Source organism: Miscanthus floridulus, chromosome 9 (assembly GCF_019320115.1).
Source record: "Miscanthus floridulus cultivar M001 chromosome 9, ASM1932011v1, whole genome shotgun sequence".
Lineage (NCBI taxonomy): Eukaryota > Viridiplantae > Streptophyta > Magnoliopsida > Poales > Poaceae > Miscanthus > Miscanthus floridulus.
Genome location: NC_089588.1, coordinates 137,875,503 through 137,898,665, shown reverse-complemented (window position 1 = coordinate 137,898,665; position 23,163 = coordinate 137,875,503). Strand labels below are relative to the sequence as shown.

The 23,163-nt window shown below is 46.6% G+C and overlaps 2 protein-coding genes and 1 pseudogene across 2 annotated transcripts; 1 reads left to right on the top strand and 2 right to left on the bottom strand.

The window, feature by feature from the left end:
- The first annotated feature begins 3,438 nt into the window (after positions 1 to 3,438).
- LOC136483063 (serpin-Z6B-like) lies at positions 3,439 to 4,315 on the top strand. The gene is made up of 2 exons (XM_066480179.1): positions 3,439 to 3,770; positions 3,851 to 4,315. The coding sequence occupies exons 1-2, from the start codon at positions 3,606 to 3,608 to the stop codon at positions 3,929 to 3,931; spliced, it is 246 nt and encodes an 81-aa protein (XP_066336276.1). The 5' UTR covers positions 3,439 to 3,605; the 3' UTR covers positions 3,932 to 4,315.
- Positions 4,316 to 4,431: 116 nt separating this feature from the next.
- LOC136483062 (mitochondrial ATP-independent inner membrane protease subunit 1a-like) lies at positions 4,432 to 7,711 on the bottom strand. The gene is made up of 4 exons (XM_066480178.1): positions 7,254 to 7,711; positions 5,662 to 5,772; positions 4,912 to 4,964; positions 4,432 to 4,791 (listed from the first exon to the last, which is right to left on the bottom strand). Exons 1-3 carry the CDS (start codon positions 7,614 to 7,616, stop codon positions 4,917 to 4,919), a joined length of 522 nt encoding a protein of 173 aa, XP_066336275.1. The 5' UTR covers positions 7,617 to 7,711; the 3' UTR covers positions 4,432 to 4,791; positions 4,912 to 4,916.
- A 2,407-nt stretch (positions 7,712 to 10,118) lies between these two features.
- LOC136484336 (oligouridylate-binding protein 1-like) lies at positions 10,119 to 17,896 on the bottom strand (annotated as a pseudogene).
- Between the last annotated feature and the right edge of the window lie 5,267 nt (positions 17,897 to 23,163).

Genomic DNA, 23,163 nt, shown 5'->3' with positions numbered 1-23,163 from the left:
ACGATGCGGATGACAGGCGCCGCATCTCGCTGCCTGTAGTCCTTGTATCCGAAGGTGAAGCAGGTCAGTTGGGAGGAGTTTTGTAAGTTGGTCCTAGATCATTTCGGTCGGGATCAATATGAGTTGCTGATTCGCCAGTTGTTTCACATACGGCAATCTGGCAGTGTTCAAGAGTATGCAGATAGGTTTACTGGCTTGGTAGATCAACTCATAGCTTATGGCAAAACTACAGATCCCCTGTTTTATGCTATGCGCTTTGTGGATGGGTTGCGGGATGACATTCATTCTGCTGTGCATATGCAATGCCCGTCTTCTGTGGATGCTGCCTGTGTTCTCGCCTTGTTGCAGGAAGAACTGGTGGACCCTGGGTGGAGGAAGTCACCATCCAAGTCTCTACCCATGCTGCCGCCGGCCACCGCTCCTGATCGTGGTGGTCGCGCATCAGCGGGTGGGGTTCAGGCTGATGACCGTCGACCCCTTCTGATCATGCTATTCCCCTCATTCCAGGGGCATCGCCTGTGAAAGTTCGCCCTTATCGCTACCCGACCGCTGTCAAGGACGAAATTGAGAGGCAAGTAGCGGATATGCTCAATTCTGACATCATTCAACCAAGTAACAGTCCATTCTCTTCTTCTATCTTACTTGTCAAGAAGAAGGACGGATCCTTCCGGTTCTATGTGGATTTCCGTCACTTGAACGCAATTACTGCTAAGGGCAAGTACCTGGTTCCGGTGATCGAGGAGTTGCTAGATGAGCTAACTCATGCCTCGTGGTTTACTTATCTGGATCTAACAGCCGACTATCCTCAAATCCGTTGCAGTTGGGAGAAGAACCAAAAACAGCTTTCCAAACCCACTCGGGTCGGTATGAGTTCCGGGTCATGGCCTTTGGACTCACTGGGGCACCGGCCACATTTCAGAAAGCGATGAACACTACTTTGGCGCCATTGCTTCGCAAGGGGGTCTTGATTTTCTTTGATGATATCCTCATTTACTACCGGTCGCTCGAAGAACATTTGGTCCACCTTCGGCAGGTGTTGGAACTCTTACGCCATGATCAGTGGCAAGTCCAACGTTCCAAATGTGTCTTCGCCCAATGGCAGTTGAAATATTTAGGCCATGTCATTTGAGAGCAGGGTGTGGCAACTGATCCGGACAAGGTTCATGTGGTTCTTAATTGGCCAGTACCATCATTAGCTAAGGAGCTTCGCAGCTTCTTAGGATTAGCATGCTATTACAGGCGCTTTGTGAAGCATTTTGGGGTGATCACTCGGCCTCTGACAGAATTGCTGAAGAAAGGAGCATTGTTTATATGGTCGACTGTTCATGATGCTGCTTTTCACTCTCTAAAACAAGGCCTGGTGTCTGCTCCGGTGGTGGCCTTACCGGACTTTTCCAAGCCATTTTGTGTCGAGACGGATGCAAGCAGGACTGGCATTGGTGCAGTGCTCACTCATGAGGGTCATCCGCTAGCTTTTCTCAGTAAATCTCTGTGCCCCGCGATCCCAAGGGTTGTCTACATATGAGAAAGAATATCTAGCTGTCCTTCTGGCACTGGATCAGTGGCGTAGTTACTTACAACATGCTGAGTTCCGCATTCTGACCGATCAGAAGAGTTTGGTTTAGTTGTCGGAGCAGCGGCTGCGTACGCCTTGGCAACAAAAAGTCTTCACTAAGCTCATCGGATTGCAATACCAGATTGTGTACCGCAAAGGAGTAGACAACTGCGCAGCTGATGCTATGTCTCGTGTGCCAGCACTGCAGTGTTCCGTGGTATCTGTTGCTCAACCACAGTGGTTACAAGAGGTGGCTGCTTCTTATGCATCAGATGCCCATGCGCAACAGCTGATTGCTAAGCTAGTGATTGATCCTTCTGCTGTACCCCGTTTCACTTATCGGGATGGACTGCTGCGCTACAATCAGCGTGTATGGATCGGTCATAATGTTGATCTCCAGACTCGTATCATTGCAGCTCTCCACGACAGCGTCGTGGGCGGCCACTCGGGTATTTCGGTGACTTATCGCCATATCAAGCAGCTCTTTGCCTGGACAGGTCTGAAATCAGCAGTACAAGAGTTTGTGTGTTCCTGCTTAACTTGTCAACAAGCCAAGCCGGACCGCTCTTGCTTACCTGGCCTTCTGCAACCCTTACAGGTAATCTCCATGGACTTCGTTGAAGGTCTTCCGTTCTCAGAAGTATTTAGCTATATTCTCGTTGTCGTGGATACTTTTTCGAAGTATGCACATTTTCTGGGTCTCAAACATCCTTTCACTGCTGGTGGGGTGGCTAAGCTGTTTTTATCCCAAGTTTACAAGTTGCATGGGTTGCCCAATGGTATCATATCAGATTGGGATCGTATCTTTACCAGTTACTTATGGCGGGAGCTGTTCAAATTTGCTGGGGTGGATCTATGTATGAGCTCAGCATATCATCCGCAATCGGATGGACAAACAGAGAGGGTCAATCAGTGCTTGGAGGCTTTCCTCAGGTGTTATGTCCATGCCTGCCCTCACCATTGGAGCTCTTGGCTTGATCTGGTGGAATTCTGGTATACACATCGCTCAATTCTGTTCTCGGCCGTTCGCCATTCAAAGTACTGTATGGGTTTGCCCCTCAACAGTTTGGGCTGCATGCCGCTGATGATCCTCCAATTTCTGATTTGACTGAGTGGCTCCATGACCGTGAACTGATGACTGAACTTATCAAACAGCATCTCTATCGTGCTAAGCAGCAAATGAAGAAGCAGGCTGATGAACACGGCTCAGAGAGTGAGTTTCAGGTTGATGAATGGGTTTTCCTAAAGCTACAGCCTTATGTGCAGTCGTCCTTGGCAGATCGTGCTAGCCAGAAGCTGGCATTCATGTTTTTCGGGCCATTTAGCGCATTGGGTCCGTAGCATACAGGTTGGAGCTTCCAGCTTCTTCTTCTATTCTCCCATTTTTCATGTTTCACAGCTCAAGAAAGCAGTGGGTGGTCATCACGTTGTGGAGAAAACTCTGCCTCCTGCTTCCATCCGTTGGAGTATTCCTGAGAAAATTCTTCAACGCCGCTCCATTCTCAAGGGCTCGGTTCCTGTGCCTCAAGGGTTGATCAAGTGGTCCTAGTTACCTTCATCTCTATCAACATGGGAGGATCTGGGTTACCTTCGTCAACAGTTTTCGCACGTTGTTGTCTTGGGACATCCAGACGCACAAGGGAGAGGGAATGTCAGGACCGAAGCCCGGTCCTCTATGCCGGATGAGCAACAGGAGGCATCTGTGCCGGGCTCGGCGGAAGGAAGACCTGAATGGGCTAAGACTAAGAGCGCTCGAGTGTTTGGGCCGCAGCAAGGCGTAGTGCGTGCGTGCGTGAGTTGCCTTCCACGTATATGTGCTGGTCTCTGCCTCCGAGAAGGCATAATTATTATAATCAGATATTTTCCAAACTGAATACTAAGATTCTTCTTCCTCTTATCCTCTGCTCTGCTGCCTCGCCCCTGATCCAATTCCTCCTTTCCCTTCCCCAATTGCTAACACGCCGCCGGTGCCCAGGGCAAAACCCTGCGCGAGCTGCTCGACCTGCTAGGCACAAAGTCCCGTGACGGCCTCGACGTGAACGTCAGGGCCATGGTGGAGCAGGCCATCCCGACGAGCCCGCAGGCGGGCGGCCCGCGCGTGTCCTACGCGTCCGCCCTGTGGCACGACTCCACGCGGACGCTGAAGCCGGCGTACCGCGACGTCGCCGCCATGTCCTTCAGGTCCGTCGTGCGCGCCGTCGACTTCCTCACCAAGGTCGTTTCTTGTTAACTGGATTGACCTATCTATATACTAATGTAGCGGAATTTTTTATCTGTGGTCGATTGGTTTGGCAGCCAGAGGAAACAGTGACCCAGATCAACAGTTGGGTGGCGGAGTCGACGAACAACCTGATCTCCATCGTTGAGCTACATTGATGCAACCTCCGCTGTGGATACACTGCAGCTGGCTCACAAGCATGGCTGGCTCAAACTCAGCCAGGCATGCGTCAAGTTCATTAGCGGGATGTCAGATGCCTTCAACCTGGAAGAGACAAAATAATATCCCTACTTACATTCCGGCCTAGTTACATTTGACAGTTCATTGTCAACGCTTTATGTAGTACTATATAGCATGCACCTGCTTGCATCAGTTATTAAATTTGGAAGCTACAAATTTGGAGATGGACTCGAGCTCGAGGCATTCCTTAGTGAACTGCATTCCTGCAATTGATCAATGATATGTTCCAATGTTCGATTTTGTATTTTTGTCCTAGAATGTAGGAATTGATTCTGATGTTCCCATGGTCGTAAGTGCAAGCTACAAATATCATTCTGATTTTCTGGCATCTCAGATGAGCATTTTGTAAGACTGGTAAAGCACTTCATCAAGACATGCCAGAGTCCTCTAGTTTAAATGACTTGAATAAGCAAGGTTCAGAGTGCACTGATCAAGCGATTTCTCTGCACCCAGAAGTATGTAATTCAGTTTGATATGCTCGAAACTAATACACCTCAATTTACATGAATCAATCAGGTATTCAGGCACATGAATCAATCAGGTATTCAGGCTCCACCCTCTACAAAATCCACTGGCAGTCAAGTTACAACCCAGGCATTAGCACAAGAAATTGTATCAGAACATGTGCTGATTGGGATTTCAGGTGACAACCAAAACTGTTACACACTAAAAACTCAAAACATGGGACATCAAGGTACACTCTGCTTCGCTGTAGCAATGTGCTATAGAAGATCAAAAGCTTTCAAGCTCAAGGGCCCTGCAGTTGGTTATTAAATCTCTGGGCACGAGCAATAATATGGGTCCAGAAAAACGGAAAACACAGAAGTTAGCACAAATGATGATTAGAGAGAGCCAGGTATCTTTTAGAAAACAAGATGCAACAAAAAAGCTAAATTACCTCTGTTAAGACTGGTTTGAATCAATTGGACCAAAGCCCTCCAGCGGCCAAACCTAAGATCAAACAGTCACTGTCAATACTCCCATTTGCGGCAACAATGTTCTAAGGTGCGCTAAGGACTATGGAAACATGCTAACTGAATCTTAAGCCTTAGATTTCACTCCACAAACATCAACAGGTAGCAAGTTGAAATAGGTAAATCTCTATTCCAACATCAATATCAAGCACATTAAATTTTAAAATCTATATGTTGATATCCAGAGTGCAAACATTATTATCCCTAAGACAGCAGCAGCTAGGCATATCAATATCAGCCAAATGAATAATTCTTCCAGTTCAAATGATACCATGTTTTCACTGGCATTGGGGACCTATGATGCCCGGTTTTGTCTTGTTTTCTAGAGACCGAGCTGAACCTAGCGGGACAATATTTACCCTCTAGTATATGCCAGCAAAATGTATTGCCCCAAATTATGATTATTGTTATAAGACAAAATTGATATTTATCCAGGATTTTGAAATGGAAACTGAAGCACTTCAACTATACTTTACAAAACTTAACATCAATATAACCATGCACACAGCAGCAGAGTAAAGGTGCGACTTTGTCCTTTTCTGCAAATTTAACAATTGCTAGTTGCTTGTGTCCCAACTTATGGAGCCATGCATAAAGCAAAATATTGGCTCCAGAGATTGCACCAGCCTCCTAAATTAAATTAACAAATATGCAAAACAAATAGCTGAGCTTACCCGGCAAAAGATCTTCCCTGTAATGAGACCATAAGGCACGGCTCCAAATTGCCTTGAATCCCTAGAAGCATAAACATTATCGCCCTGCACCCAAACATGACCTTGTGGTACCTATAATTATACAATCGCCCAAGTTAAGGGCATGAGTGACCGTACAATTTTGAAACTAAATAATGACAAGGGATATAAATAAAAAAAAATACAAAACTCAAGAAAGCATAGAACTCATCAGGCCCCAACATTACACGTGGAACCCACTAAATCAGTAATGAATGTGAACATAACCAATTTCCTGAATTTAAAGACATGAACATCATGTTGCCAGTCTATGGAAAGCAAACCTAAATAAGCCAATTTTGTGTGCTATTGATATCTCTAAGTTCAAACACAGCTGTAGAAGTTGCACCTTCTGGTGGGGTAAATATACTGATGGTAGCACAGTGCAAGGTTTTACCACGAGAAAATTGCTAAAATAGGACTCCCAAACATGTGCCTTTGCTAAAATAGGACTCCTAACGTTGGCTTTGCTAAAATAGGACTCGAAACGTTGTGACTTTGTTATAATGACATTTTGACAACTTTTAATCATATTCCAAAACTCAAATACATGTATTTTCTCATATTGACTGTATTGCCCTTCTGGTATTCTAATCATATGCATGCATGCAGTACGTATACGAGGCAGTCTTGTTTGTTCCGTACTACACTGTACATGCAGTACGTATGTACTACACTGTACAGGCAGCGGCCAGCAAGCCCAGGCCACGGCCAGCCATGCCCAGGCGGCAGCCAGCCAGCCCAGGCCATGGCCAGGCGGCCGGCCATCCAGCCCAGGCAGCAGCCAGCAGCCCACCTATACACGTGTTTTAAAGGCCTAAGGGCAAAATAGTCAGCTCAAGGCAAAATACATGTATTTGAGATGACAAATGTGATTAAAAGTGTCAAAAATGTCATTATAACAAAGTGACAACGTTTCGAGTCCTATTTGAGCAAAGCCAACGTTAGGAGTCCTATTTTAGCAAAGGCACATGTTTGGGAGTCCTATTTTAGCAATTTTCTCTTTTACCAGCACTTAGTTCTAATTCATCGAGAATCTAATTATATCAGTAGTAATTAATTTTAGGTTGGTAACACCATATCTCATATTGAACCAACACCACCAGTGGTTCAAAAATCATATAATCAAAGATCAAGCACAATTTTGAAGCGGAGCTCATAGAAACGCTTCCCTAACTTTGGTGCCTAGAGTCTAAAATAGGTAGCAATTACCAAAAACACAGGTCTTCTACGCATCTTAATTCGAAGCAAGTAAAATGTACTAGCAAGTACTAAACCTGTCTTCAAAAAATAACGATGCGGAGAAGCACAACAAATAATAAATAATCACTAATCAAAAGCTACTGTCGACAATAGTATGCCAAGCACTTGAATTTAAAGCCCCCATCCTCTAGCGTCAGTGCATTACGCCCCAACGACCAAATTGGGATCTTTACAGCGCCAAGAGCATCAATCAACTGAGCACAAATCCAATCACGAAGGCAGCACTTAACAAGCAGTACGGACCGAAAATTCCAGCCCAGTCACCAACCCACCACGACGGTTTTGGAGGCGTCGCTGCTGCCGGGATCGACGAGGTAGGTGACGGAGTCCCCTCCCATCCCGACGACGCGCTTGGCGACCGACTTGAGCGGGTCCTCGGGGGAGATCATCAGCACGACGTCCCCGGGCGCGACCCGGCCGAGCCTCGCGCTGACCCTGTCCACCGCCACCACGTCGCCCGCCAGGTTCATGGCCGGCAGCATGCTGGGGCCCCGCACGATGGCGAGCGAGCAGAGGTGCTGGTCGACGACGTGGACGGCGCAGTAGGCCTGCGCCACCAGGAACACGCGGGAGAGGGCGTCCCCCGCGATGCTCCGCCACGGGACGCCCCCGAGACGGCGAACGAAGCCCGACATGGCGGCGGCGGCGGCGAGGCGGAGGAGAGCTTTGGAAAGAAGCGAGTTTGTGTTCAGGGAGCAGAGCAGCACCCCGGATGCTTCGCGCACCTCTGTTGGTGGGTTGGGCTTGGGCCTCTTCTTTCTTTCGGCCTACAAATCAATATACTCGAACGGACGAACAATTATCTCGTTAACTCCACTCAAAAAAAAATATCTCGTCAACTTTCAAAACCATTTAAATTATCTCATTGCCCCAGTTATAATTTCAAAACCGTTTCAATTATCTCACTGCCCCAGTTAGAAGTGGTTTTTTAGGAGGCTTCATTATTTTTTAAATTAAAATAATATACATGACAAGGTTTTAGACCATGGAAAAATATTTCTAGGTTTCTAAAATTCCTATAGAACAATCGTAACGATGTTAGGATATAAGAAACCCAAATAAAATATGTAAATCTTGTTAATATATATAATAGAAGCTTCTATAAATTAGATTTAGCTCTAAAAATGTGAAAATTTTTACTAATATATATTCATGCTGGCTGCATCTCAAATATTCATTGTTGAAAGTTTTGAAACACATTTAGACATTTATTAGAATGTTTGGGAATTTTCTAGAGTTTTGTATGCTTTTTCCAGTTTCATATAAGCTAAACCTAATTTATGAAAGCTTTTAGATGCTTTCTTCCATGACCTCAAAATGTTTATTTGGTTTTCTCGTGCCACGTTTTTCTTCAAAGTTCTCACAAGCGTCGCTTTCTGTGGTCTAAAAACTTTATTATGTGCTTTGTAGTTTCTTTATTTCCAAAAATAAAAACCATGAAACCGTCTTGAAATCATTCTAAAAATTACGAGAGTTGAACGAGACATTTTACTCTATTTTGGAGTTAAGGGACACCTAAACAACTTGAGATACTTCTTGTGATTTAAAAACCATTACTTGTTCTCTAGATTTTTAATCGTAAAATTAAAATTAATGAAACTATCTAGAAAATCACTCCTAAGTGGAACAGAAAGGTAATTCAAACAATTTTAGGATGGTAATTTAAACAGTTCAAGCGTGGAAGGGCTAGAGAGGTCATTTAATAAAGAGTTTTAAAAAGTTGAAGGAGACAGTCGTCCGGCTTTAGATTGACAGACTCTGACGACAGTTAGTGCAGTCCCAATGCATAGTGTAGTCCTCTAGAGTAGTGTGTGCGCCTAATTTAGTCTCAATCATCCCAATACATACATACGTCATGTTCGCTTAGCTTATAAGCCGTACTTTTTTAGCCAACGAACAGTATTTTTCTCTCACAATAAATTAGCCAATAGTATTTTCAGTCATGGCTTATCAGCCAAGCGAACAGGACATAGGCTTTTTTATAACAGTTTCTATAGAGAATAAAGTTTAATGAGCATTTGTATGCACCACAAACATAGAAGATCAACTGTGGCAAAGTAATCCTGTGGCATAATATGCTGCCGCATTAGATAAAGCAAAGCCTCGGAATGTTTTGGCAGCCACGATAATACAAACTATAAACGGCAAATGCACCTTGAGTAATGGCTAATGCGGTATCTATCTTTGCATGATTCTACACCCAAATTGGACTGCCAGCACGTTGCAGTTTCAGACATGATGAAGTAGAAATACGAGTCGTATATATGTACATATTGGCATATATAGGACATGGGCACATGGCGCCCCTGGGGGTCATCTCATCAGCACCTGCGCACGAAACACTAGCTTCATCTTCCTCGTCGTTGCTGCTTCCTTCAGTTGCATCTTCAGTTCGGACAGTACGCATGACGACCTAGAAGACACCCCGAGCGTTGTCGAGCACGAAGTCCCTCCACGCCGCACAATCGCTTCTTCTACCTGTGGTCGCGCAGTCGATCTTTTCGCTAGATTCCATGATTGAATCGCCGGACCAAGCGAGCTGAAGAAAGACTACAGACCGAAAACTTGGTACCCAGGCAACCCAGGCAATAACAGTGTGAGGAGCACGTACATGACACGGCGGCGCGTGAGGAGTTGTGTGCAAGTTCCAATAACAATGTGAGGAACACGTACATGCATATATATACCACTTTTCTTTTCTTTTCTTTTTCTTTCTTTGAAACGCATATATATCCCACTTTGCCCAAAGGAAACACCTATACAGCTTATTAAGATCCTTTTTTAAAGTAAACTAATAACTTGTCCATGATTGGCGTCGGCCTGTTTGGATCCTTAAGAAATATAAAATTTAATCAACTAATACCTCCAGCTTTTCTATAGATACGTATCGTTTATTATGTTTCTAGACATAATAATATGGGAACATATCTAGTGCAAACCAACCTCTCCACGAAGAGATTGGTGCAACCCCTGCAGTTGGTTTGCACGGAAAGGTTGGTTTGCACTTGATACGTTGCCTAATAATATATATCTAATGCATCGCAAAAGCTAGAAAACCATAACAACCTATAATTTCAAACAGAGGGACTTGTAGTTAAGCCCTATAGATCCAACCAGGGCCTAACAGTTAGTACGACTCGACGAGAACATGACGCTTGCCATCCAGTAATATATATACAGTAATTGGCAATGAAAATCCATACAGCACAAAAAAAGATGGTGAAACACAGAAAATTATACTAAGAACCTTGGGTCTTCATGTATCCAGAAATACATACGTTCTACGGTGTATATATATAGCTAGCATAGAGAGGACATGTTACTTAGATGGGCCTTAAAAGATTAGGAAAAAAAAAAGGTCCTGGTAAATACTTCATCATCTACTATATGTATAGGGGTGTAGTAAGGGGCATCATCCATTATCCTCGCCTTCCTCTTGAAGGGATGGATAGCTGGTGCCTCATGGAGTAGTACTCTAGTAGTACATGAGCTGCTGCTGCTGCTGCTGCTGGGTGGAGGTTGTGGCGGTGGCAGTATTGATGCCCTGGAAGTCGCTGTCATAGATGGACCGGCTGGCTCCGCCGCCCATCCCCAGTGCAGCGACCTGCTTCAAGGCGTGCTGACCCATTAGGGCTGGGTTCGTGGCCATCTTGCTCAGGGCCAGGCGCTGGTAGGCCAGGAAGTCTGTCGCCAACACTCCAGTGGAGAATGGTGCCGGTGCTGGAGGAGGCAGAGGCGAGGATGCTGTCCCTGGTGGAGTCGGCTTGCTTCCCCAGGAACACTGCAACAAATTAAGGCAAAGACTATTCAGTAAACAACTCGATAATATCGTGCATACCATACCAAGATGTTCTGTACATACCTTTATAAATCCCAAGCAAACAAAAGTTTTACTATCTGGATATATTTTCAGGGGATAATGTAGATAAACCAATTTATATTACCTACAAACCATTCACATAATACTTAGGCCTGCTAATGGGTTGGGTTTGTTTGGGTTAAATGGTGTGGGTGTTCTCATTTAATTTCGTTTAGAAGGGTTCGAATGGGTTAATCAGCAGGCTGGGTTGGGGCAGGGTGTATAAGAGATGTCGGGCAGGGTGGGGCAGGTTAGGGTCGAAGATGATACTCAGAATGGATGGAACCAGTGGGTTCAACCCGTGGACATGGCGAGACTCAGTCCCACAGTCGACGGCTAAACGCGCCCGAGCCACCTCGCCCTCGCCCTTCTCAGCGCTCTCTGCTACGCTGCCGCCACAAGGTTTGCTCCAGCGGGCGATCACCTCGCATGCGGTGCAGCATCGCCCTTCATCCTCGCCAATAAGCCCTCGTCCAGCGGCTGGGCAGCGACGAGGTAGGTCACAAGAAAGCCAAGCAGCCCAACAGCCACAGCGAAGCCTAGAGGAAGCGCTTGATTGGGGTTGGCGTGACGTAGATGTGGATGAGGAGCAGTGACATGTTGACAGCACCATACCGACAGTGCTGGCAGCGTACAGGAGATCGATGCCCTGCCTGAAGGCATCGTTGCCCTCCAGCAGGAATACCGCGGAGGCCACGGCCACTGAGGACGCCGCCGCAGTAACCAGCCTCGACCAGTACAGCGGGACCTTGCAGACGTTGGACTCCTCGACTGTCCTGAGCTTGTAGACGCCCATTGTAGACAGTGGTCTGGTTGGCTTGATGTCCAGGTGCAAGATCTGAAGGTGGCACTCATGGTGGGCAGGATCTGCAGCTCCGTTCTTGCTGGACCGGTGGAAACAGAAGCACCAGAGTTAGCGCTCGCGGCGGCGCCCCGTCCTCCCCGACCGCCGCTGCTTCATGCGGAACTACAACTGCGCATCGACCCGCCCCAGATCCTCCTCTGTCCCTCTCCTCCATGGCGCCACACGGCTCCCCGTTGCCGCTTTCTCGCTAGCGAATTTCTGTCAATGTAGGGCTTGTTTGGCTGCCCGTGTATCGACCTCAATCCATGTGGGTTGGGAGTGGTTTCCATCACACACGGATTGAGGTAGATACATGGGCATCCCAACAAGGCCGTTGGTGGGTTTGGGTTGGATCTACTCGGGTTGGGTGAATCCTTTCAGTGGGTTGGGTTGGATGCTAGGGGGTTTGGAGTGGCTTGGAATGGGTTGGGAAGGTTGAGTCTGTTGCTGTGGATTGGGGGTGGGTTGGAAAAGGGTGGGTGTTGACCCATAAGCAGGCCTAGTAATACTACTGTTATCCACCAACAATATTATTCTATTGTAAAAATTGACCTAGGAACATTCAGGATTTTACTAAATCCCGTTATCAAGGAAATGTGAAAATAAGAACCAAAGATACCTTTATCTGCCTCCCACCAATAAGTTGGCCATTACCCATCTGAATTGCCAGTGCAGCCTCCTCATGGGTGCTGTACCTCACAAAGCCAAAGCCTTTATCACGAGTTACACGGACCTCCTCAATTGAGCCAGCCCCGAGTGAATGGAAAAACAGGTGCACATCATTGTTGGTAGCCTGGAAATCAAGAAAACATGGAAGAACGTTGATAAGACAATAAAAAAAGTTAACGAAAAAATGGTAACAGCAAATAGAAAGCCAAACACAAGATGCACAGTAAACATAGACAACAGCTGTTCTATTGGAAGAGTATTACCTCGTGAGGAAGATTGCCAACATAAACAGTAGTAAACTGAGGGTTATTTTCAGGACCATCTTCGTTTGCATTCTTTTTTCCAGATTCTGCAGAACATTATAAAAGATTAAAAGGTGTTGCAGGTCAATTTCAAGCCATAACTGTGACGCGTATAGCTTCTACCAAATACCCATCTTACCTATGAATTAAAATTGTACTCCCTCCGTCACAAAAAACTTGACATCCTAGGATTTTTCAGACATATTAGTATCGAGGGGAAATGACCATGGTACCCTATTTATTAGGAAGTGTTTTCCCTTGAAACAGGGCTGTCACATGGGTAACCTTCCACAGCGCACACAAAATTAAGGAACCGATTGCAGGCATGCAGATTAGTTAGCATGCTTGGGTCTAATTAGCACCCTCAATTACAGTGGATAGACTCATTATGTCTAGTGGGCTAGAATGACTAAGTTTTTTGGGATAAATTTTGAATACTAGGATGTCAATTTTTTTGGGACAGAAGGAGTAAAAACTAAGGTTAGAATGTACTCTATCCGTTCCAAATTGTAGTTCACTTTATCTCTGTCCTAAGTCAGACTTCTCTAACTGTGACCACTTCTGTTGAAAAATGCACAAACATCTACAACATCAAATTAGTCTCATTAAATTCTCCATGAAACTTCTTGATAGTACATTTATTTGAACTTGCAGTCTTGATATAACATCAAGTTAGAGAACTTTGACTTAGGACAAAACTAAATTGAACTATAATTTGGAATGGAGGGAGTATGCAAAAAAAAATGCTTTATTTAGCATGGCATACCATCCATAGAAAGTACAAATGTCAAGCAACACCTAAGCACCACCTAGGCTGCTAGGCACATCTAGCGGCTAGCACTTTTTGAAACACTCAGAAAAAGAGAAGCTCAAGAAGTCAAAGCACATGTATTTACCTGATGTGCCATTTGTCAGGTCAACCTTGGAGTCCACAATCTGTTTCTCTTCACCAACATTAGCACCTTTCGTTGCCCAATTGCAACGAATTTGACGGTTGCCAAGCCACTTCCCTGCCAATAGAAAAGTAAACAGGTGTAATCACTTTGTGAAAGCTTAGGACTCCAAAATGAAACATAAGTTAGAAACATGGAGCTAGAGAACATACCATTCAAGTCATTTATCGCACTTTGAGCATCCTATTAAGGAAATAATGACAGTGAGATGAAACAGCAGCTCCAAAAGTCCATGGCAACGATGCACAAAGGGTTTAAAAATGGTGACACTACCTGCTGGTTCCTGAAAGAAACAAAACCAAACCCTCTGGATCGTCCTGTTTTCTGGTCCCACATAACCCTAGCATCTCTGCAAAAGTTACCAACCTAAACTGGTAAATAGACATACCATGTACTGGACAATTAGCAAACTACTCTGCTAAGATGTCACAATGACAAGTAAATGATGGAGGGGAGATGAGAGTCAGGCAATGCTTACGAGCAGGAGTATCCAGAGAAAAATGCAAACAAAGTAGCATCAGTGACTTCTGGGCAAAGATCCCCAACAAAAATATTAAAATGACCTGCATAGATGAAGATTCACCACCAAAGCTTAGAATTCAGAAACCATACATTCACATACCTGCATCTGCATGATTTGAAACAAGTAAAATACAAATATAGAATATATGATTAATTCATCTTCAGTTCCAAACCTGATGTATCCTCCCTCTGAGTACTTGTATATGCCCAATTAACTTTTATCGGCTGACCATACCTGGATTTTTGGTGGTAATTAGAAAAGTTGAGCCAAAAACAGGGCAGTGTTCATAGAAATTAGCACATACTCCTTCCGTTCCAGATTGTAAGTTATTTTGGCTTTTCTAGGTACATAGTTTTTGCTATGCACCTAGACATACACTATGTCTAGATACACAGTAAAACTATGAATCTAGAAAAGCCAAAACGGCTTACAATTAGAAATGGAGAGAGTACAAAACCAAAAAACTTACAGTTGTCTGCCATTGAGAGATAAAATCGCTAGTGCAGCATATCTGCGGTCATAGTAGTCAATGAAACCAAAGGATGACTGCAACATCAGAATGGAAAGTGTGAAGGCCACATTGCCATAAACAATGTAGTTTATAGAGGATAAGCAAACCTATAGTAAATCATTAACAATTAACACATTAAACATACGAAATGCAGTATCCCAAATTAAGGTATCCTAATCCTAAGATAAAAAGGGGTAATGATTGGCAGCACTAGAACAACCATGCTTAAAATCATAATTATTTTCATCCATTCAAAGTTTAGCCAATAAAATAAATATGTCTCACATTCAAAATGTTCGTTGCATCTAATAGCTTCTAAGTTCTAACTATGACATTCTTCCAACTCCCTGATATAATATGCTAGTCGAAAGGTGTCACTCTAAAAGGCAGTAAACAACAACTACAGAATGGATGGATCAGGGCTAACCACAAACATTTAATTCTCGTACGTGTTTGAACTGATAGTACAGTATAATAATTTAGAGATGGGTATGAAAGCACATGTCAATAAGTTAGTCTACAGTCCACCACAAGTCAAACCACAGTAACATAGATGGCTCAGCTCCCCGATGCTATCTCGATTCACCATATTGCACTCATCAAACTTTTAAAAACTAACATGAATAGCAATGAAACACTTATGCCCACCTAGATAAATAGGTTAGGCTGAACTGCAGAGTGCATGTGTGCTTTCATTCCAGCAAAAGAAGATTAGCACACCGCTGATTGTAGTCAGCCAGCTGAAAATAAACTTTTGTTCCTAAAAAAGTCTTAGCATAATATCTACAATTAAAAAAGGAGGAGAATCAATAACCAACCCAATCCCCTCCCCTTCTCCCCGATAAGTAAAATTTCTTTTATACTCTACTCAGCCAAAATAAGTTGAGTACCCAAAAATATACCACAAGGAAGCATTCTAGCACTACTTCTCGTAATATTTTCAAGTGACTAAAATATATATTTTATGTATCTCAGTGATTTTAATAGAGCTAATATACAATTAAGCATCATATAACTAAAACTTATCAGAAAGTATTGAAAGAATTAATGCAGGCATTTAATTCATCAAAACAAGAGCCTAAGACAATGAAAATGAAAATAGCAAAACATGTTACACGTGTGTGTTTCCATGGTAACTAGACTTCAGACATACGGGTAAAGCAAAGCCAAAAATCAGATGAAGAGAGCAGTCTGAAAAGGCGGCCACAATTTTTCAGGCGAGTGGGTGTTGGGGGTAGGTGGGGGGATATGGATTTATCTGTTACAATATACAAACTATCTTTAGCCATTTTTTATTTTTAATTAAAAGAAAGAAAGATCCACCTTTTCTTTTCTGATGAGCTTGCACCCTTCTACTGGACCAATACTTTGGAAGACTTCCTGCAGTACTGCATCCGTCACTTGAAGATTGATATTGCCAACATACCTATTGAGAATGTGATCGATGAGCACAAAAAGGATAAATGTAGAAAAGGTAGTCAACATTATTTTGCAGATTTACAGCATGCAGAGGGCAGTTTGATCTATAACATTAAACACAGAACATTCTGCACAAAGGCCTTGTTTCATTTAGACCATTCAGAAACTAAGGGGGAAGAAAAGTCATATTTTTATGGAGATGTGCTTAAAAAACGAATTTAGCACTATAGCAGTCCCTAGGGCATAAGATAAGGGAAAGAACCACTTACACGCTGCGGCATGTACTTGAATCAAACCCAGGAGGCAAGTTTCCACTAACTATGGGCTCCATCTGCAAAGACATACAAGTGTAAGCAAAAGGTTCTATGAAGAACAGAGATAACATCTCTGATTTCATAACACAGTTCACATTTGTCTTAAATGAAGAAAAGTGGAGACAAGCAAACAGATAAGTGAAACAATACGCGCAAATAACACAGTGCAATCATACAGAGAACACAAATTCACAGTACAAGTACACTTCTCTATGATATGATCGGCGGATAAAAAGTATATAAAACATTGGGGGCAGATTTCTAATTGAACCTAACCAACCTGCCAGGAACTCACTTAAAGTTCACCTAAGGACAATTTGCATGAAAAGTATTAACATTGAAACGCCTTGCAATGGAATCGCTTTCTGGATCATATAAAGCTAGCCAGAGACGATATAAGATTCAAAGTGGCTCCTTGCAATGGAATTGTAAAGGTTCAAAGTGGCTCCTTTACTAAGAAAAAAGAAAACAATCCTGACTCATCAAACAACACTACCACAGTCGAACAAATAAATATCCGCATCAAATCAAACAAAAGCAAAACCTCCAAAACTGGGAAAGTGTGCACCACTGAACATACATAATGATATAAACTAAAAGTGAACCAGAAAATAAACTAAAAGTATTTTATTATTTTGGAAAAAACAATAAACTAAAAGTGAACCGAAAAAAGATTCGGACATCACTATAGTCGCCCAATGCACATAATATAATGATATAAGATAATCTCAAAATTACCAGTTACCAAAAACAAACTCAACCGGACCAAAACATTTAATCACGAAACCCTAGCAGAAATCTAAATTGTGTTGTGACACGGAACGACCCACAACGACGATCCCAGAATCGCGACAAATGGCCGCATCCACAACGAGGATCCCAGAATCGCGACAAATGGCGATACGATTGACATAACCGACCGCAGAACACTACTAAATCCCAAAATTCCAGCGGAAAACCGCAAACTCGAAACCCCCAAATCGAAACCCCCAAATAGCCCTTGCGCCCGGAAATCCACAAATCCGATCCGAACCTCCCGAACCCCACCTGCTCCCTAAAGCGCGGAAATCCCCAAATCAGAACCCCGATTCCCACGCTAGACACACCCGTCACATCGATCGAACCGGAGAGACGAGAAAGCAAAGAGAGCTGACCCCACCTGTGGCGCGGCGAGGAGGCCGGGGTGCGGGTGATGCCCGGGGAACAAGGGCGGCTGCGCCTGCTGCTGCTGCTGCTGCAGGAGCAGGGCCTGCTGCATCAGCTGCTGCTGCTGGTGGTGCTGCGCCGCGGCCGCGGCCGCCGCGGCCTGCTTCATCCGCTGCTGCGGGTGCATGCCGGCGGGCGATCGGCCGCCGGGTCCCCGGCGATTATTAGGTTCGTCGGGGCTCAAAACCCCAACGGGAGGAACGAGAAAAAAAAAACGAAAAAGAAAAAAAAATAAAAGAAAAAAGAAAAAAAGGAAAGAAAGAAATGAAAATAACCCTCGAAGCCGAGGGGAAGAAGAGAAGAAGGAGAGCGCAGGCGTTGCGGAGGTGAGCCCGCCCGGGCCGCTGGCGGGATATTTCCACGGGCGTGCCGATTTTTGGTTTCAGACCTTCATATTGTCGCGATCTCCAACCGTGCCCGGAGTGTCAATGGGTGAATTGTTTCTTTCATTTCTATGGGGCGAATGCACGGTTGTGGAGGAACTCGAGGGGTGGAGTGCAAAGTGTGCGTTCCTGGGGGCGCACGCGCAGCACGGGAGGGTGAGGCGCGTTGTTTGGTGCGCCGGGAGTGAGGTGGCACTGAACACTGATTAGTGGGTGGCCCCACCGTGCAGGGAGAGAGATCGCGGAGGGCGGGGGACGCGGCGGCGCGGCGTACGTGAACGAGGAGCACACACAGCGGGGGTTGCGGAGTGGATAGGGATGGAAGGAGGTCACAGGTCAGACTGTCCCCAACAGTTGCGGGTCCCGAACAAAAAAAAAAAAAAAAAAACTTCAATAATATAGCCTCCAATAGAGTACCTATATAAAAAATATATTTTGGGTATCAGGAGAGGCATAACTCAAATCTGAGTATCCTCTCTCCTGAAAACCCATTTGCAGAAATGGTTGTGTCGGGTATCAGTATCAGAGATACCCGGAAGAAGAAAGCTCATGGCCGCAAACGCTAACTCCCTCGGATGGTCAAGAACGTATCTTGGTCTCGCCCGGTCCCGAGGCACGGGCTCTGTCTTTTCCGACCTTATGGATACGGGATCCGGGTCACTTGACCTCGAGGGCGCGGACTCTGCCTCGCCCGACAGAGGTTCGTACTGCCCCCCAACCACTATGGGTCTGAAAGTACGAGTCCGGGGTCAAACTTCTGACGCTAGAAGGGGAGCAGGCGCGTCTTGACGTGACCTGCAGCCATGACAGGCCATGTCTGAGGACGAACATCGCCAATAACATTGGGCGTGCTGGCGCTGTACTACCTACTCTACGTACGGCCTCAGGCGGAGATGTCAACGAGCCATATCATCCGCTGGGACGGGATGGAGCACCACGATCGGCTGACGACGCCCGCGTACGGTGTCAGTGACGAACAGGGCCGCGACGTGGAGCCGTCTCCGTCGTCATCTACAAGGCTGGCAGGACCCGCGTAAAGGAGATAGAAGACGTTGCAATCCAAAAGCCTTCCTCTCCTCGTCTCTTTCTCTCTCTTCGATGTAACCTGCATCTTTTTCTTCATCTATAAAAGAGGAAGCAGGGCATCCCACGGAGGGGGCATTCCAAGATACATCTAACACGTCTGAGCGACAGAACGCTTAGGCGCTCAGCAGTAGATAGAGAGCTCAACCGGACTCACTTTTTCCACCAGAGACTTGGGACCTTTTCTCTCTCACCTGTTTATAACCCCTACTACAAACCAAGTGCTGGTAACACGAGCAGCAGCAGACTGGACGTAGGGACGCTCCGCCTGAACCGGTATAAATCCTTATGTCCTCCAAGCACAGCCATCCAGGTTAGACGCGTAAACTAGAAATTTACTAGACGGTGATTCGAAACACCGACAATTGGCGCGTCAGGTAGGGGTCTTTTGCTTGTCTCGTCCTCCACAACAGGCCACAGATGGCTAGCCACGGCGTAAATTAGGTCCCGAGCGCGCACGTGTGCTTCGGGAGCCTAGACTTCATCGTCACCACGGAGGGAGAGCTAGCGTGGGCTCCTATCCCCGTCCAACTTCTTTGCTCTATCGGCCTCGACGCAACCATCGAGGCCCTCGAGCAGCTGTAGTTGTGCACACCGGAGGCCTGTGTCCATAGGAGCGACCAGCTCCTTAGCTTTGATTATGGGAGGCTGGAGCGTCAACTCGACATCTTTCTGGGACCCCGACCGTCCTGGGACGATGTGCGCTGCCTTAGCTTCTTCCTCGCCAATGTCATGACACAGCTTGTCGGAGGGGAGCCGCTCTCCCAGGAATATCTCACCCGGGACGCCTCGATAGTGTTCCCGTTTAGTCTACGCAATGCCACGAGGACCGTTGGTCACCTCACGGTACAGCGCATGTGCCCGCCTCCCACAAATGACGAATTCGTGGGAATGGCTGATTACGTCACGGAGTCTTTCCACGCCCTTCTCGTGGAAGATTCAAAGTCGATCTCCGACTCTGACTCTAGTAGGGTGAGCCATCACCCCTCGCAGGAATGTTTTATGGCAGGTATCCCCAAAGGGCGCGTCGAAAGCGTCCATGAGGGAGGGGTTACCCTACCGAATGACTTTGACGACAAAGTTAAAGAAAATACGGGGGCACTTCCCCACATGCAGGTGGAACAGCTAAGGGCGCGACATCAGGAGCTCGAAGATGCGCGCCTCCAGCTGGAGCAGGAGCGCGCGGAGCTCGAACGCTAGATCGAGCATTGCGGGGATGGTGGCCGCGCACGTGCCATCGCCCATGACATAAACCGAAGGATCATCGAGGACGATGGAGGCCTCCCGTACTTCACCCAGGCAAGTCAGAACATAGCTTCCGCGGTGGCCCTACTCCGAAGGCCCCTGGAGCCCATGACACCTGAAGACCGTCAGGCCCACCGCGAGATCCGCACGCTGCTCGAGCAAGCAGTGGTGCAACAGGCAGAAAGCTCGCAGTCTCGGCGATGCGAGATCGATGCTAGTCAGCGCGTGTCTTTGGGACGACATGGCCGAGAAGTGTCCGTCTACCAGGCGCCACGCAACGGCAGGGGACTTGCCATGGTCTCGGTGCACGAGAGTCTCGACCCCAACCATGACGCACGCAACACCATGGACGCCCGTAGGCACGGAAGGGTGACAAGAGAGAGGAGGCCAGCCGTGGCTTCCATCCTCGTCGCGGTGGACGCTACAACAGCAGCAAAGATCGGATCTCGAGCCATGATCTACCCGGGGCCCTAGGCTTTCGGCTAGCACATCCTTAACGCGGCTTTCCCACCATGGTATCGACCATCGACCAACATCCTGATGTACTCTAGGAGACGAACCTTAGCTTATGGCTCGAGGACTACCAGCTTGCTTGTCAAGCTAGCGGCGTGGATAGTGATTACTTTATTATCCACAACCTCCCCTTGTTCCTGGCCGATTCGGCGTGAACATGGCTGGAGCACCTTCCGTCCAACTAGATTCAAAGTTGGATGAACTTGAAGAAGATCTTTGTAGGAAACTTCCAGGGCATCTACATACGCCCTGGGAACCCCTAGGATCTGAAAAAATTGTTGACAAAAGTCTGTAGAGACTATCCGCGAGTATATCTGATGCTTCTCCAAGCAATGCAATGAGTTGCCTGATGTCGTCGACGCTGACATTATCGGAGCCTTCCTATCCGAGACCACCTGTGAGTCCCTAGTCCACAAGCTGGGATGTAAGGGCCCTTGGACCACCAAGGAGCTCTTTAACATCGCAACCAGCCATGCCTCAGGCGAGGAGGCGGTCAAAGCGATTTTTATCGCTCCAAAGGCAAAGCAAGGCGAGACAAGGACGCTGGTGAGGGCCTCTCTAACCGTCCGAATAAGAAGAAGAACAAGCAGCAGCACGGGGGCTCGCTCATGGCCGCTGCTGAGCGAAAAGGTGCTAGGCGCCCACTGAGAATGCTCCCGACCACTTTGAGAAGCTGCTCAAGGGGTCATGCCTGAACCATGCCTTCCCCATCAAGCACCTGTACAAGGACTGCGCCCTCATGAAGTGGTTCCTGTATGGCGGCTCTGACAAGGGGAACTAGAGAAAGAAGCCTGAGCTGACAACAAACGACGCTAAGGGGAAGGATGGTGGCTTTCCAACCCTGGACGGTTGCCTCATGATCTTCGGTGGGACGACGGCCTATGACTCCAAGTGCTGCCAAAAGATCGCATGCCGTGAGGTCTATGCGGCCAAACCAGTCACGTCGTCTTTCCTCCAGTGGTCGGAGTCCGTCATCACCTTTGACCAATCCGACCACCCGGATAGCATCCCATAGCCAAGGAGGTATCCGCTCGTGGTCGACCCTATCATCGGCACGAAGCGCCTCACCAAGGTGCTGATGGATGGAGCAGCGGCCTCAACATCATGTACGCTGAGACACTTGATGCCATGGGCATCGACTGGTCGCGCGTCCGATCGACCGAGGCACCTTTCCACAACATCGTGTTGGGGAAGCAAGCCATATCGCTCAGGAAGATCGACTTGCCCATCACCTTCGGGGATCCGACCAACTACAGGATGGAGACCCTCACCTTTGAGGTGGTTGGATTCCATGGGACCCACCATGCCATCCTGGGACGGCCATGCTACGCGAAGTTCATGACCATCCCCAACTACACCTACCTAAAGCTCAAGATGCCAGGCCCACGTGGGATCATCACCATCGGCACCACCTTCTAGCGTGCCTACGAGTGCGAGGTTGAGTGCTACGAGCATGCCTCGACAATCATCGCCTCTGAGGAGCTCACGCTCATCAAGGGAGGGACTGCCAAGGAGGCACCTAACTCCAAGCAGTTGGCCAGATCCTTTGAGCCCACGGAGGGCGTCAAGGAGGTCCTCGTAGACCCTAATAGCTCCAAGGGCAAAGTGGTGTGCATCGGCACCACGCTTTCCTCCAAATAGGAAAGCGCTCTCGTCGACTTCCTCCGCGCCAACAGAGATATCTTCGCATGGAAACCCTTGAACATGCCGAGCATCTCGAGGGAAGTCACTGAGCATGCCTTGAAGATCATGCCAGGCTCTAAGCCAGTGAAGCCACGCCTGCGCCACTTCGATAAGGAGAAGCGCAGGGTCATCGGCGAAGAGATCACAAAGCTTTTGGCGATCGGAATCATCAAGGAAGTGTATCACCCTAAGTGGTTAGCCAATCCCATTCTTGTACAAAAAAAGAATGAGAAATGGAGAATGTGTGTTGACTACATGAGTCTCAATAAGGCGTGTCCAAAGCATCTATTTCCTTTGCCACGTATAGATCAAGTAGTCGACTTGACCTCGAGGTGCGAAACCCTCTGCTTCCTTGATGCGTACTTCGGGTACCATCAGATCGCCATGAAAGAGTCCGACTAGCTCGTGACTTTTTTCATCACCCAATTCGGGTCATTCTGCTATATCACGATGCCTTTCGGTCTAAAAATCGCAGGAGCTACATACCAGCAATGTATGCTTAAGTGTTTTGGAGACCTCGTCGGGCAAACCATTGAGGCCTACGTAGACAACATCGTGGTCAAGTCCAAATAAACCGACCAGCTCGTAGATGACCTAGAGTAGACCTTCACAAAACTACAAGCAAACAACATCAAACTCAATCCTGAAAAATGCATTTTCAGGGTTCATCGTCTC

Coding starts and splice junctions, on each gene's coding strand:
- LOC136483062 (XM_066480178.1), bottom strand. CDS start 7,616: ATGTCGGGCTTCGTTCGCCGTCTCGGGGGCGTCCCGTGGCGGAGCATC. Junction 5,773..7,253: donor ACGCCTCCAAAACCGTCGTG/GTGGGTTGGTGA, acceptor GTATAATTATAG/GTACCACAAGGTCATGTTTG. Junction 4,965..5,661: donor CAGGGAAGATCTTTTGCCGG/GTAAGCTCAGCT, acceptor GTTTGATCTTAG/GTTTGGCCGCTGGAGGGCTT.
- LOC136483063 (XM_066480179.1), top strand. CDS start 3,606: ATGGTGGAGCAGGCCATCCCGACGAGCCCGCAGGCGGGCGGCCCGCGC. Junction 3,771..3,850: donor CCGTCGACTTCCTCACCAAG/GTCGTTTCTTGT, acceptor TTGGTTTGGCAG/CCAGAGGAAACAGTGACCCA.